This window comes from Hesperophylax consimilis, chromosome 2 (genome assembly GCF_061612785.1).
Source record: "Hesperophylax consimilis isolate HC1 chromosome 2, BYU_Hcon_1.0, whole genome shotgun sequence".
NCBI classification, from domain to species: domain Eukaryota; kingdom Metazoa; phylum Arthropoda; class Insecta; order Trichoptera; family Limnephilidae; genus Hesperophylax; species Hesperophylax consimilis.
Window position 1 is genome coordinate 17,904,074 of NC_142837.1, and position 14,727 is coordinate 17,918,800.

Here is a 14,727-nt window from a genome sequence, read left to right on the forward strand (position 1 = left end):
ATGAGTTTCAATGTTTACTAAGGCTGAATTTAGTGTCACGCCGACCACCCGCGCACCGTCGGCGCTGATGGTCGAGATATATGAACTTCTAGGAAGCGTTTTTGAATGACGCGTAGCTATCAGCGCGCAAGGTGGTCAGCGCTGATGGCTACGTGGCCGTACGCGTCGCGCGTCGGCGCCGCGTAGCTGTCGGCGCTGACGATCGCACGAGCGCCTCTGCTTTCAGCGAGCGTTCTATTGTCGAGCGGACCAGACGTCATCGCGTGTACAGTCATGGCGAATCGCGAAGTGGATACAGGTCGAGTTATCGATGAGGTTCGCCATATAACAAGACAAAGTCTCCAGCAACGGCTCTCTGCTCAATCAATGGATGAACATGGAGTCTTCGTCGTCGCCGGTTTTTATTTTTTTGGGATAGGTAGTACAAAGCAGTAATAACTAATACACTCCGCATTTTGGTCTTCGACTGTACAGTAAGGCGGTCAGCATAAATAAACCTCTCTCACGATACTGAAACGAGCCACGCTGAGCCTCAGCGCTGACGAACTACGCGCTGATCTATGAGCGCTGACGGTGAGCGTGACACTAAAATCAGCCTAAGTGTTTCATTGTGTTTACCCTCAGAAATATTCGGTAATTTTCTGTTTGTTTTGGCCGAAATCAAAGAGGTTTATGATTATCAAAGGACCCTTTGATTTTTGAAGAACTGTACCAAAATAATCAAAGGGGGGACCCTTTGATAAAAAATGTTAGTTTTTTTATTCTGGACTATCTGGTAACCCTAGGTAGGTACCACTTCCGGGGGGGAGGTGTCATGGAGGCACATGGAGGTGTCGATACAGTCGATATTTTGCGGGTTTCGCGGTTAGAAAGCTTCCTGGTGTAACCGAGTGGTTTATTTATGACGTAACCTTTAGCCACCAGCTGACCCATTTTGTCAGTATAGGCCACATAGGCCGCTGTTAGGATTGCATCTGATGCCAGCTTTCTCTCGGGGGACTGCAATAGCTGTATCACAGTGATGATCGTCGGGCAGCGTGACTTCCGGGTTGTTAAAATTCTTTGTGATAAAAATATAAAGCCAGTCAGAGATGTGCAAAATGGGTACCCAAAACCATTTGAACTGCAAAATGGAAATGGGTCAAAATTTTTCCATTTGAAAATGCAAAATGCAAAATGGTTTTTAGAAAAGCATTTCAAATGCAAAATGCAAAATACCCATTTTCAAAATGCATTGAAAATGCAAAATGGTTTCTCAGGTCAAACAATTAAAATAATTATAGAATTTTTAAACGATTTTGTTATTTAACCCTCCGTAAGGCACACCTATGGGCGAACCGAAATCGGGCGCACCCGGCCTGAGAGGCCACCAATATATTTTTAGCCCCCACCTTCCACTATACTAATTCTAATACAAAATATTTGTCGGGTAGTCTTTACTAGGATCTATAGAAAGGAATTAAACCAAATATAACACAAAATAACCAGTTTATTAAACATTACCAACCATAAACTAAAATAAACAATTTTCCAAAAACAGTGTTCAAAATAATTGGTCAAACCGAGCTCCATAAAAGTAATAAAAGTTTTAAAGTAATAAAAATTTAAAGGTAAGGTAGGTGGTAGTCTCTACTGACTGCAGCCGTAGCCAGATATGGACGATTCCCGGTATTCAGGTTCCCAAATCAGCAGCCGAAAAACAAGTTTGGCACAGCGCGTTTACATGGAGTAAACAGATCGGTTGATGACAACCTAAACATTCGTAATTCGTCATCCTCCTAAATCCTGATTCAAACCCGCATATTCCACACTTTTGCCTTTTTTGAGGTGTTGTAGGGGATGTGTTTTATTGGAAGCGAGTTTGCAACTGAATCGGCATTCCACTTGTATTCAGACTTCGCCGAGCTAGTTGTCCGATGTCGCTCTCATCGCCTAAATCTTCAACCAAAGCTGGATCTTCAGAAGCATCATCATCGAGAAGAAACGTCACCATATCATCAGCATCATTGCGTTGAGAGAGATCATCTTTTCTAGCCATTTCGGCAGAAACATATGTATATAAAATGCCTAAAACTGAAATTATAATTCAATCGGGCGCACTCTGCCTGAAAGGCCAGGGTCCAATACAGAACTTATTTCTCAAGATACTGATAAACTTTATACAGAACAGGCATAATTGAGTATAATGAACAACTGCAAATAAAAATATCCTGAAAAAAGTCACCTTCAAAATTGTGATGCAATCGGGCGCAGGCGGCCTGTGAAGCTGAGTGTAAGGTGTGTAAAGACCGACGACTGACTGAAGACGGGCGCCGTGTGAGGTTCCTAAAGTTAGGCGAGTAAAATGAGGGAAGGGCGGGGGGCCGCCTTTGATAATTGGAGAGGGAAAAAATGTCTTTTGTTGGCCTCTGAGGCCGGCTGCGCCCGACGGAGGGTTAATAATGGACATCAATGTAGAACAAACATATTACATGATGGTAAATCCAAAAACACCACGACTACAGATTATGAAACCACAAAAAATTTGCGCTGGACTAATGTTGCCAACGTAAAAACATAGAAACTGCTATCTAACATTTAATATTACAGCGTCATGGCCATGTTCAGTATTTGAATCAGTATTTTTTGTAATGGTATCACTCAATTGACAAATGTAAATTATCTCTCGTAGCGAGGTTGAGGACCGACATGGGACCGACTGATATTTGGCGCTTATGAAAAAAAGATGAGTGGAGATAGTAGGAAGAATGTTGCAAAAAAGCATTTAAAATGGAAAATGCATTGAGAAAAGCATTTAAAATGCAAAATGCAAAATGGTTTTTAGAAAAGCATTTAAAATGCAAAATACCCATTTTGCATTTTGCATTTCCATTTGAAATGGATTTATTTGAAATAAAGCACATCTCTGAAGCCAGTATAGTGTTAACGAGTTACAAACATATATTTAACTCTACCTAAATGTACTACCTACGTAAATAAAACCTACGTAAGTTCAAGTAAAGTGAATTGACAGATTTTAAGTTATTCCGACGCACATTACGCGTCAGGTTTTTGCAATCGCAAAAGACGTTAAATGGCTCGTTAAAAGTCTACCTCCACAGTATATAAATGTTATCGATTACATCGACCAACTTATTTATGTTATTGATCAATGATTATCCTGTTTTATCTTATTGTTTTGGTGAAATTAAAAATTTATAAACATGTAACCATGAGTTTATTAATTTTTCTATTCAAAATAAGCAGAAAAATGTCAAAATTCGACTGTCGTAGATAAGCACAAACACGTTTTGCAAATTGCCTTCACTGTTCTTTTCGTTTTTCATTTATTCAAATTTCTTGTTACTTTTGGGTTTTTTCGTCCCAGATTAACAAGTTTCCACTGACAAAGTTTTCTATTAAGAAAATGAGCTGTGAAAGTTCATTTTCTTAGTACAATGGTTTGTCAGATGAACCTTACCCTCAGGAAACATTTTGATCATAAATAAAACATTCTCATTTTGATTTTTGATATTTTTCTTCTTCTAGGACGTTTTTATTTTTAAAATATTTTTTTAGGCTAAAGAATGAATGACTGAGCGAAATTGTATTGTCTATGGTTACACCTTTTTTAAATGGCCTTGAGTTTTCTCTACCTTGTCTATTATCACCGCTCCGTAGGCTATATCCGTGGTTAAGAAGTATACAAACTTTTTCCATACAAAAAACCCGAAGATATCGATCTAATGTGTGGTTTATTTATGGTCTAGCTGTCAAAAATAACGTGTGTTGTGTGTGAAACTACGTGTGTGCAAAACACGATAATATTATTTCTTCTCTACGTCTTTAGTTTTTAGAATGAAGAATCTAAAGCTGTTATGCCACAAATGGCATAAATATGTTGATGTCGCTTCGGTTCGCATTATTATACCCCTTTGCGACAGCACCGATGAAATAATCGTCTCTGACAATTTGAGATTATTTAAAATCAACACCGTGACAGAAGAGTTTAATTTGTTGTTTGACTTGGAAAACGAGATTCCGTTGCCCGACGCAAGTATTGTTAACATCGCGATCTTTTCTATTGAGCGTATTCTATTATGTGCGGCAAACACAGGCGAAGTTATGCGGCTCGATATGGATTCGTTGCTGGTTGATGCTGCTGGCATCTTTGAAAAGGGCATAAAGGTCAGTTATTCTTTATAAACTACTTAATTATAATGTGATAAGTCCGCACCAGTGGGGGACAGCACAAATGATATATTTATGGTCTGTTGTAGCCAATTCTATTAACTGATATTGCTTTTTATTTGATGTAAAGAAAGTGGTCAGCTACTTCACAGTACTCACTAGCAATATTTAACTTCATTCCTTTTCAGGCATTGCGAGTCAGTCCAGACAATGAGGACGGTAAAGTCATCCTCACAGTCTGCAGGTTGGAAGTTGTAAACACAGTTTCTCTCGACGCTGACACTTTTATCTTCATTCCTTTCCAGGCGATGCAAGTCAGTCCAGACAAAGAGCAACTGTCGTTTGTGACAGTGGGCGGTAAAGTCATCCTCACAGACTGCAGGTTGGAAGTTATAAACACAATTTCTCTCAACGCTGATTGCTTTAACTTTATTCCTTTCCAGGCTATGCAAGTCAGTCCAGACAATGAGCAACTGGTGTTTGTGACAGGGGACTATAAAGTCATCCTCACAGACTGCAGGTTGGAAGTTATAAACACAGTTTCTCTCGACGCTGACACTTTTGGAGATGGTGAATTTATGACAGTCGGTTGGGGAAAAAAGGAAACACAATTTCATGGCTCCGAAGGAAAAGAAGCTGCCAAACAAAAGACAGTAATGGAAGAATCTGGTATACAAAGCTCTATTTACCCAACTTTCCCCGAATTTATTAATGCAGTAAAAATGCCATAACTTTTTTTTGTTTATTTATGTATTTAATTTAATTTTTTTACTTTATGTTGACATTGAATCACTCTTGGTATTTATGTTGACATTGAATCACTCTTGGTATTTATGTTGACATTGAATCACTCTTGGTATTTATGTTGACATTGAATCACTCTTGGTATTTATGTTGACATTGAATCACTCTTGGTATTTATGTTGACATTGAATCACTCTTGGTATTTATGTTGACATTGAATCACTCTTGGTATTTATGTTGACATTGAATCACTCTTGGTATTTATGTTGACATTGAATCACTCTTGGTATTTATGTTGACATTGAATCACTCTTGGTATTTATGTAAAAAATAAATAGTTTTTTTTTTCAACATACAATAGCACAAAAAATATACAACACAAAACATTAAATATAAATGAATAATACACCATCTTGGCCTACATTCTGTACAGCGTGGTACTCCTTGAAGCACTCTGGGTCATGCAGTGCTACTTGGCACCGTTCGCACTCCTTCTTTACTCCCAGTATAAATCGAAACAGTACCCCGAGTTAGACTCGCAAAGTTTATAAATCTTGATTCCAAATCGCTCCACAAGGTCGTCGATTGTACAGTCTTAAATATCTGATTCATCAGACTCTGCCAGAATATCCTCGATTTCGTTAAGATTCAATCGTCTTCAATATAAAGTAAAATGAATCACAGAATGCGGGAATTACCCATAGATAGAAAAAAAAGAACTCTTTAATATTGATTATTTCAAGAAACATCCTTTGATTCGTCTGATCTAGAATGAAAGAACCCTTTATCTTTCAGCCATCTTAGTTTTTTAAAAAATCCGTAGGGTGTCAATGCATAATACTTTTTACGTATAAATAAACACGCCCTAAATTTTGGCAGCTCGGATGGAATGGGTTAAGAAAATACAATAATTTACTTCAGCTCTATTCAACTGTTTAACATTCAATTCAACTTTTATTACATTTTGGCATTTTCTGTCGATAGCCTTCAAAATAAATAATTCTATCCTATGTTAACTTTAGATTCTAAAATAATACATGCTTCCTTACACTGAATGTTTTTTTTTCTTTCTATTTTCAATGTAAAACGGTCAATATGCTGTTTTAAAATCATTAACCAAGATTAAATATGCCACTAGATGTTATTATACTATTTTTTAAATGCTTATAGTTTTGGGCAGCTCATTTAATAGAATATTTTCTGATTTATCCAGTGATTTAACTATATACACCGCCGACTTGTCATTGATTTAAATTGCAACAATTTCTCTTCTAATTTATTAATTTTTAAATAAATCTTTGTATTTGTTATCTTTTCAAGGTGATGCTATTAAAAAAGATGATGTCCTGGTAACATGGCGAGGGGACGGCGCCATGTTTGCTGTTGGCTTCTACATAAACGGTGTATACTCATTTAAAGTATTTGACCGAGAAGTAGTGCTAAAGTTTACGAGTGAGAAACAAGCTGGTATTGAGTGCCGTTTTGCTTGGAGACCTATGGGCAATTTGATAGCTACAACCCAACAATTTCCAAACAAATATGTGGTTGCATTTTTTGAAAAGAATGGCTTGAAACACGGGGAGTTTGTTTTGCCTTTCATGAAATCTGATGTTTCTGTAAAGAAGTTATCGTGGAGTGCAGATTCAGAAGTTCTCAGCATTTGGTGTGAGAAAACTGCGTCTTGTCAATCATTCTTACTGAATTATACGGTCAACAACTATCATTGGTATCTGAAGCAATCACTTGTATTCCCCGCTGATTGCACTATGTCTGCCATGGCGTGGGATGATAGCAATTCCACTGGAAATGGAAAGCTTCTGTATATGTTCCTCAGTGGCGGAATCTACTCTCAATATAAGTGGGTATGGTGTACCGATATAAGTACTGGCAAAACTGAACAAGATAATGCTCTAGTTAGTGTTATTGATGGGAAGAATATTCTTGTAACTTTGTTTAGAAAAGCCGTTATTCCTCCTCCAATGGCCGCATTTACTCTAAATTGTAATACCAATGTAAATCAAATAATTTTTGGACCGAATTCAGTAATTGATAATAGTTTAACAGAACTAATTGATTCTAACAGTTTCATGGCATTACTGGATGATGGATCATTCAATTTGTACATTGCACAAACACAACAAATGGGCTCTGGATTTAAGCTTTTAGGTTCAGCGTCATTGAAGGAGAGTATTCAAACACCACGCACATTAAGTCACTTCCTTTGGCTTGCTAATAATACCATTATGTGTGTTTCTTCTAATGGTTCAAAATCAGATTTACTTCTTCTGGCAATTTGTTGCAATGATAAATTTGATTTGAACCTCGCCTGTACTGTTCCAATAGATGATGAAATTGTGGGATTGAGCTGTATTACAAATACAGAAGCAATGGTACAGTCCTCTTCTGGAAAGCTATTCTCATTCTCCGAGGCTAAGGGATTAGTAGAATATCATTTCTCCTTTCCTGAATGCTGCTACCAGTTTGAGGTGTGTAGTTTGTGTGTGCCGGGCGAGAGTCCAACTGTGTTTCTATTTGGAATGACACAGCGACATAGATTTTACATAGACGATAAAGAAGTGGCCAACAATGTGAATTCTTTCTTTGTACATTCCGATTTCCTTCTTCTGACAACCCTGCAACATCAACTATTGTGCTGTCCCTTATCGAAAGATATGAATATCCGACATTTTGGAAGCCATTTTGAAAATAAAGGAAGGAGTAATGTAAATGCAACAGTTTCACAGAGGAAACTAGAAAGGGGTTCAGAATTAGTAACAGCAGTCGCTTGTGATTCCAGGACTGTGATGCAACTTCCTCGGGGAAACATTGAGGCCATACAGCCGCGTGCCCTGTCACTCAAACTGATTGGCAATTTCCTCGATAAATGTGAATACGTCAAGGCTTTCGATTTAATGAGAAAACAAAGAATAAATCTAAATTTAATACATGATCACAATCCTGAAAAATTCACAGAGAATATTCCCATGTTTATAACTGCAATAGATAATGCTTCATGGTTGAGCCTATTTATAACAGATCTAGAAGATGTCAACGTGACTGAAACTATGTACGCAAGCTCGTACAACTGCCCAAAAAGTAATGACAATGGAGCTGTTTGTGGAAAAATATCTTTAATCTGCGCAACCATGATGAAATATCTACAACTAGATAACGAAAGAAATAAAAATGCCATCCCCATACTAACGGCTCGTGTCAAAGCAAATACACGTCTCGATCTAGAAGGTGCACTGTTGATGATAAGGATGATTCAGCTGCAACCCGGGAAAGAAGATGACGCGACTCTGATCAGCGCAGACGAGGCTATGAAGTATTTACTACTGTTGGTGGATGTCAACAGTTTGTACGATATCGCTTTAGGGCTATATGACTTCGATCTCGTTATGTTCGTGGCCAGCAAGTCTCAGAAGGATCCCAAAGAATATGTTCCATACTTAAATGAGCTGAAAAAGATGGACCCCGATTACCGGAAGTACACCATTAATAAACATTTGAAACGTCATGACAGAGCTTTGGAGTGTTTGGTAAAATATGTTTGCAATCATGAATCGGAAACTGATGTTGAAAAGGAACTCATGTCATTCATAAAGCAGCACAGTTTGTATAAAGACGCTTTATACATGTTCAGTTCGGAAACACACCCCTTGTTCCAGCAATGTGCAGAGGACTTTGCCAACTACTTAATAGCCAGGAGAAAGTACTCGGAGGCTGGTATTATGTATAAAAGAAGTGGTCACTTCCAGAAAGCTGTAGATGCCTTCACTGAGGCCGCTGATTGGCAGGCTGTCATGAATTTAGTCGAGGACTTGAATCCTTCTAAGGAGGAGTTGAAAGAATTGAAGAGGTTGATATGTCCTAATTTATCTTTGCTTTAATTTGTGTTAATCAATTAGTTTTCCAGCACCACTTTGAAGGGTTGGGTTCTGTCACTTTGATCACCCTGCACCCTGTTACACTATTTGTGTAATCTCAAGGAAGGCACCAACAACATCTTAGAATGCCAGTGTATTTGCTAAATGATATTCCAGAATGCGCCTTTAAAAAACTTACCTCCACATTGGAAGGAAGCTTAATTAATAACCATCAATCAATTGTTGTTATCATTTTCCAGTAAGCTAATGGAAAAGTTGAAAGAAAACAAGAGGTATTCTGATGCTTTAGAATTGCTATCCTACTCTGATGATGCTTCACCTGAAGAATTGCTCTCGTGCTCTCTACAAGGACACATGTACAGGAAAGCACTGAACATCTGTAAACGATTTAAAAGAACAGATTTAATAGGTGAGAGACATTTTTACAAAACAAATTAGCTATTGTAGTTTTCTATGTAGATTCATCTATACATATGTATTAATAATGTGTTCAGGATAATGTATTGGAACAATAACTGCACAAAATTTGTAATCGTGCTTTTTTACAGAGGGCACGCTTCTCAATGCTTTGATGGAACAATACGACATACTGACGTCTACTATCAAGGACAAACAAGAACAATTCCTACAACAGAGAGACAGATTACGAGTTGTCAGAAAAATTAAAACAGAAATGGTGGAGACTGGTGAAGACATTCATGAAGATTGTGATTTATTCTCTGACAAGAGCAGCGTTGCGCAATCCACCACCTCTAGGTCTTCCCGGTAAATTATATCTTTTTACATACAAATGATCATAAAAGCAAAATTGAATTGACCGGAGCTACCAAATACAGTGCGGCGAAATAATCTACAAATTTATTCATTCATCAAACTGCCCACTTTGTCATTCAAATTTCTACACATTGGAGTTGGCATTTGACAATTTATTGTCAGTTCATTGTAACAAATATCAACGTTCAAATAAAAAAACAACATAAACCGATTGTTTTACGTTTTTATAAAAAGGAACTTGAGAGAAAAATATTATGGCTTAAAAAATATACATTCATATAGATCAGAGGTTCCCAAACTTATTTGCCCCGTAGACCACTTGCCAAATATTTTTTTTTGTCCTAGACCCCCTGCCTGCCGAATATTTAATTTTCCTAAAACTATTAACGTCCCATGTGATAATCATTTATTTTTTTAGTAAAAATATTCCCTTCCCTTGCCTGCCCAACAACCGGGTGGCGGTATAGTTGCTCTGTCTTTACATTGTGCAGACAGGGGCACCCTTGTGAGGTATTACACCAAATGAAAATGAAGCAGGATAAGCAACGGGAATTTCTTTCTGTAGATGGCCCTACAGAACTGCCCCTTAAATTCTTTGTCAGTGCTTATTCCGGTCAGTTCTTCTTGTCACATGATATCCGATTCTTCAACGTTGCATATCCATAGTCTAAATGTCCTCAAACATAGTTTTGAAGTCTGTGTGAAGTGCATTTAAATGTTGAACGTCATTATTACCTTGGACGTTTTTCAAAAACAAGTTGGGGAACTAGGAAAATTCGCGGCTTCCAATGTGCAATGTTTTGCTTGAATATATTAATTCTGACGAGAAAAGGAACGTAGAATCTATTTATATACCTCAATTAATAACTTTACGAAATATAAAAATACAAATATCAAATAAGTAATTTCTCAGTCTATTATATTTGTGTTAGGTCTATTGTGTCATTTACGGAACTCCTAAATGTTTACTTGAGGTAAATGGGGGTCGGCTCGTATGTACCCCCATTTGAATCTCGTGAACCCCCAAATTTTTTTCTCGCTGACATAGACCTCCAGCATGCCGATATCGACCCCTGGGGGTCCATATAGACCACTTTGGGAACCTCTAATATAGATCAACAAGCGCTGATTCTGAATATATAATTTTTATTATACATATGTAAATACATGCAGAATTAATTAATCGTCTTTTAAAAACTATTAAAACCATGAGACTCTGAAACGCCCTCTGATTGTTCAGTGGGTTCTGATAGCAATTAAACCGCAACCTCACGCGTTAGCCGGCCGCGTGCATTAAGAATGTGAACAATTTGTGTGTATACTCGCATAATTCAAAAAAATTATGTTTTTTTGGAAATCTTGCTAAATATTTAACTTGGTTTTTTGTTTTCATACTGACCCGAGTGGTATTGACCTTACTGTTAACCGACAAAACCAAGGCATGTATGATGTCACACGTACCAGTCAGATTTTAATCATTAAAAAATGCAAACTTTGAAAATTATTTTAACCATGAAATCGAAATTTGTAAAATAATACTGGTATTTAATTTCTTCTACAGTTACAAAATTACTTTATGGTATCATTTTAATTATATGAAAGTGAAGCACTTTGTATACACCATTTTTAATTAATAATAATCTACATGTTTCAAAGCCAACAGCTTAATTAATTAGTTCATTTTCATTATCCTGACAAAGAAAAGTGGTGTATACAAAGTGTTTCATTTGCATATAACTGGTATATAAGTTAGAAGGAGAATATTCACAATATATATATTTTTATAATCGACTAATTCCTTATCGAGGACACAGGTGGAAGAACATTTGCCTAGGCATGCTGTTAGCTAGCCTTTTCTAGAAATATTTCAATGGAGCCTCCTGGAAAGATGTAACAGCATTGATCCCCTGCGCACCAGAACATGTGCGTGACATCCGTCCACTGTTGATGTCGGCTTCATTTTGGCTACCGGCACCTCATTTAATCTGGGCCTCTTCATGGCCTGCATTAAGAAATCCTTTCCTACAGCCCATTCCTTCAATTTAACTGATATAGGGACTGTTGGATCTAGGAGTCCAGAGGTCTTATGTATTTTGACAACATCAGTTTTTATTTGAATCAGTACAGATCACACATCTAGGGATTTCCTGTTCAGTTCATTTTTCAATGAGTTGCGTGTATATTTTAGGGGCAGCATGCGCTCAAGCAAAAATAGACGTAAGCATCAACGTAAGCTGGTGTCGCTGAAGGAAGGCTCACAATATGAAGACATCGCTCTGGTGCGATCGCTCCACTCCCTCGCCACCACGGCATTTGGTCTGCGGCGCGACGTGTCTGAAATCAACTTCGTCCTGCAATGGCTGAAGAAGGACAGCCAAGTGGATGATTTACAGGTCGGTATCACAATTATTACCTGGTTAACCTGATCTATTTGTTTCACTTGATAGTGCCGTGTTTTCCCCAGACATCCTCGATTTCTTCTACCTTTCACTTCCACGTCATACATTCTCCTTACACCCCTTTCTTTATTCAATACATATGCGTTATTTTACCACTAATAATTATTTGATGCATTTCATGTAGTGTCATGAAGCAGGTATACCACGTTGTTACTGTTAAAAACTACATTGATTTGACTCTGTATCTCATTACAGTGCAGAGATAATGCGTAAGTCTTCCTCGGGCGTCACCTACTTCTTGTACCATTTCAACACTCCTGGAACTAATAAGAACAATCTTTAAAATAAATCAATCTAGTAGTTTTGAGTCTACACCTAGATTATTCCAATATCACAGTAAAACCTCAATGTAATCCGTCATTAACCCTCGATCACCCGCGCGGTTTTTAGACTCGTGAGCACTCACGGGGTGTTGTGGCCACCCCACATACTCAAAGTAAATTTTTATACACATAGTATCAGTTAATTGAATTATACCAGCATTTTATTATTTAGTGTTGTATGACGTATGTAAATAAAAAATGTAAACTTTATAAATCACCTTTATTACTGTTCTACAAAAAATTATAATAATCAGCCTTTTTAGTCATAATATTGAGATCTTTCCTCAAAGAACCAAAAAAAAACAACTTCTTAGTTTTTAACATAAACTTTCTCATTGAAAATCATGAATATAAGGGTTAATTAACAAAATCAAATAAAATTTTCTTATTTATCGTAACAAACCTAATAAAGTAACCACCGCAAAAGTATAACGCGGGGTATCGTGAGCACCCCACGCAAATTTTGACACGTCCTCACGTTGCAAGCGCTTTGCGCCACACTGCCCCTCCCTCCCCGAGTCGACGGGTTTAAAGGTCACTTGAAGGTACTGAGACGCGTGGACTCGTAACTAGACAAAGTATTATTCATTTTTACATAACAAAATGCTTGGGGTGCTGACAGCACCCCGCGCGAGTGATGGCGGGTTAAAGGAAAGGAAATTATAGTTATGTTTGTACTTCGGCCATTGAGAGATATACGCAGGAGGATTGAAATCAGAAAATAATCATCCATAATAAATGTAATTTTTTTACATACTAGCTGTACCCCGCCACGCGTTGCTGCGGCTCAGTCTGTCTGTGCAGATAGAGAAACAATGGCGCGTTTTGCTTTTACGTCCAACAGATGGCGCTGTTTTTAAAAAAAAGCATGTTTTTAACTCTCACAGGTGACATCTATATAATATAAGTATATAAAAGACGCATATTCGAAGTATATTCGGTGTACTCTTTCAGAGATTTAAGATTTTGAAGAAATTAACATTTACATTTTTATTTATATAGATTTTTTTTTCAGACTCGCCTTCAAAATACACTTAAAGAGATGGAAATGAGCTTCCCTCACATTTGGCTGCCGGAGCTGTCAAGTGTCTCTGAAGTTGATAAGGCTGATGATGACCAAGATGCTACTGATGAAATAGATTCACAGTTAACATTAGGTTTGTTAAGTTTTTTCCTTCTTTAGCCATAGTTTCCGATTTGGAAGATGTGGAGATAAGTTGCCCTCAAATATGGCTGCCGAAAGTGTAAGTACCAGTTATATCATCACTGATGACAACCAAGATGCCACTGCTACTTTAGATCAATTACGTGTACACTTTATATTATAAGATTACACAATTCATAAAAATATCATTTTGTACAACACAAGTGAGTTTTATGAAATTATAGACGGAAGTCGTAGCTCACAGGAATCCGGCATTCCAAAGGTTAAAAGGTTTTTTATTTTCAAAACTAACAATTTCCAGTTGCATGCATTATAATATGTTTTCTGCATTTTTTCAGAGCCTCACATAAGAATAGCTCCAGTTATTCAAGAAATCAAATGGACAGTCGAATTGTTTTAAGAAAAATGCGTTCCAAAATGGATTTTAGTTGTATTTATCATTATACCTGAAAATCTTGTTTTAATGCAAGTTTGAATTAAAATTATTTGTCTTTATATGAATATTATAATTTATTGTAAATAATAATTTGAAATATTATTTGCGAAAATGACTGTAAAGATATTTTTAATATCCTACCTCTCTTCCTTAATGGCTCCAATAGTTTCTCAACCCTAAAGTTACCAAAAAAATAGAAAAAAATACCTAATTGTCAAAATATTTTAAAAAAATGTGTCTTTTGGGCTATCCACGACGTGGGGTGTAGATTCCTTAGTTCCTGCTTGTACCACTAGTTTTCAGACACCTGTATATTTACGCTAAAGATAGACAAATAGTAAAGATAGTTACTTTTCATAATCATGCTGTCCGAAACATTGGCTAAAGAAGGAGGTTGCACAACACAGCACAATATCTCAAAAATAAATCACTCCAAAATAATACATAGAATAATGTTCCAATACTCAACTCTTTGGAATATGCACGTAAAAGCTAGATATAATTTCAGTGCATCTGAAGCTAGGTGTAATTCACCAGACTGTCATTGCAGTGCATCAATAACTGGGTATGATTTCCTGGAGTATTACTGCAGTGCATAAAAGCTAGGTATAATTTTCTGGACTGATATTGCAGTACATCAAAAGTTAGGTTTAATTCCCCGGACTGTTATTACAGTGCATCAAATGCTAGGTATAATTTTAGTGCATCTAAAGCTAGGTGAAATTCCCCAGACTTTTATTGCAGTGCATCAATATTAATTAACTAT

General features: G+C 37.0%; 1 protein-coding gene across 1 annotated transcript; it reads left to right on the forward strand.

Annotated features, from left to right (window-relative positions):
• The first annotated feature begins 3,754 nt into the window (after window positions 1-3,754).
• On the forward strand, window positions 3,755-14,076 carry Elp1 (elongator complex protein 1). Its single transcript, XM_089641660.1, has 8 exons — window positions 3,755-4,167; window positions 4,614-4,839; window positions 6,235-8,776; window positions 9,044-9,213; window positions 9,353-9,569; window positions 11,767-11,971; window positions 13,376-13,517; window positions 13,864-14,076. Exons 1-8 carry the CDS (start codon window positions 3,838-3,840, stop codon window positions 13,923-13,925), a joined length of 3,894 nt encoding a protein of 1,297 aa, XP_089497786.1. The 5' UTR covers window positions 3,755-3,837; the 3' UTR covers window positions 13,926-14,076.
• Window positions 14,077-14,727: the final 651 nt, after the last annotated feature.

Bases quoted from the DNA above. Each gene is read 5' to 3' on its own strand.
- Elp1 (XM_089641660.1), top strand. From the start codon at position 3,838: ATGAAGAATCTAAAGCTGTTATGCCACAAATGGCATAAATATGTTGAT. The intron at 11,972-13,375 runs GTCGGTATCACA...TTTTTTTTTCAG, and splicing joins GCCAAGTGGATGATTTACAG to ACTCGCCTTCAAAATACACT. The intron at 13,518-13,863 runs GTTTGTTAAGTT...GCATTTTTTCAG, and splicing joins AGATTCACAGTTAACATTAG to AGCCTCACATAAGAATAGCT.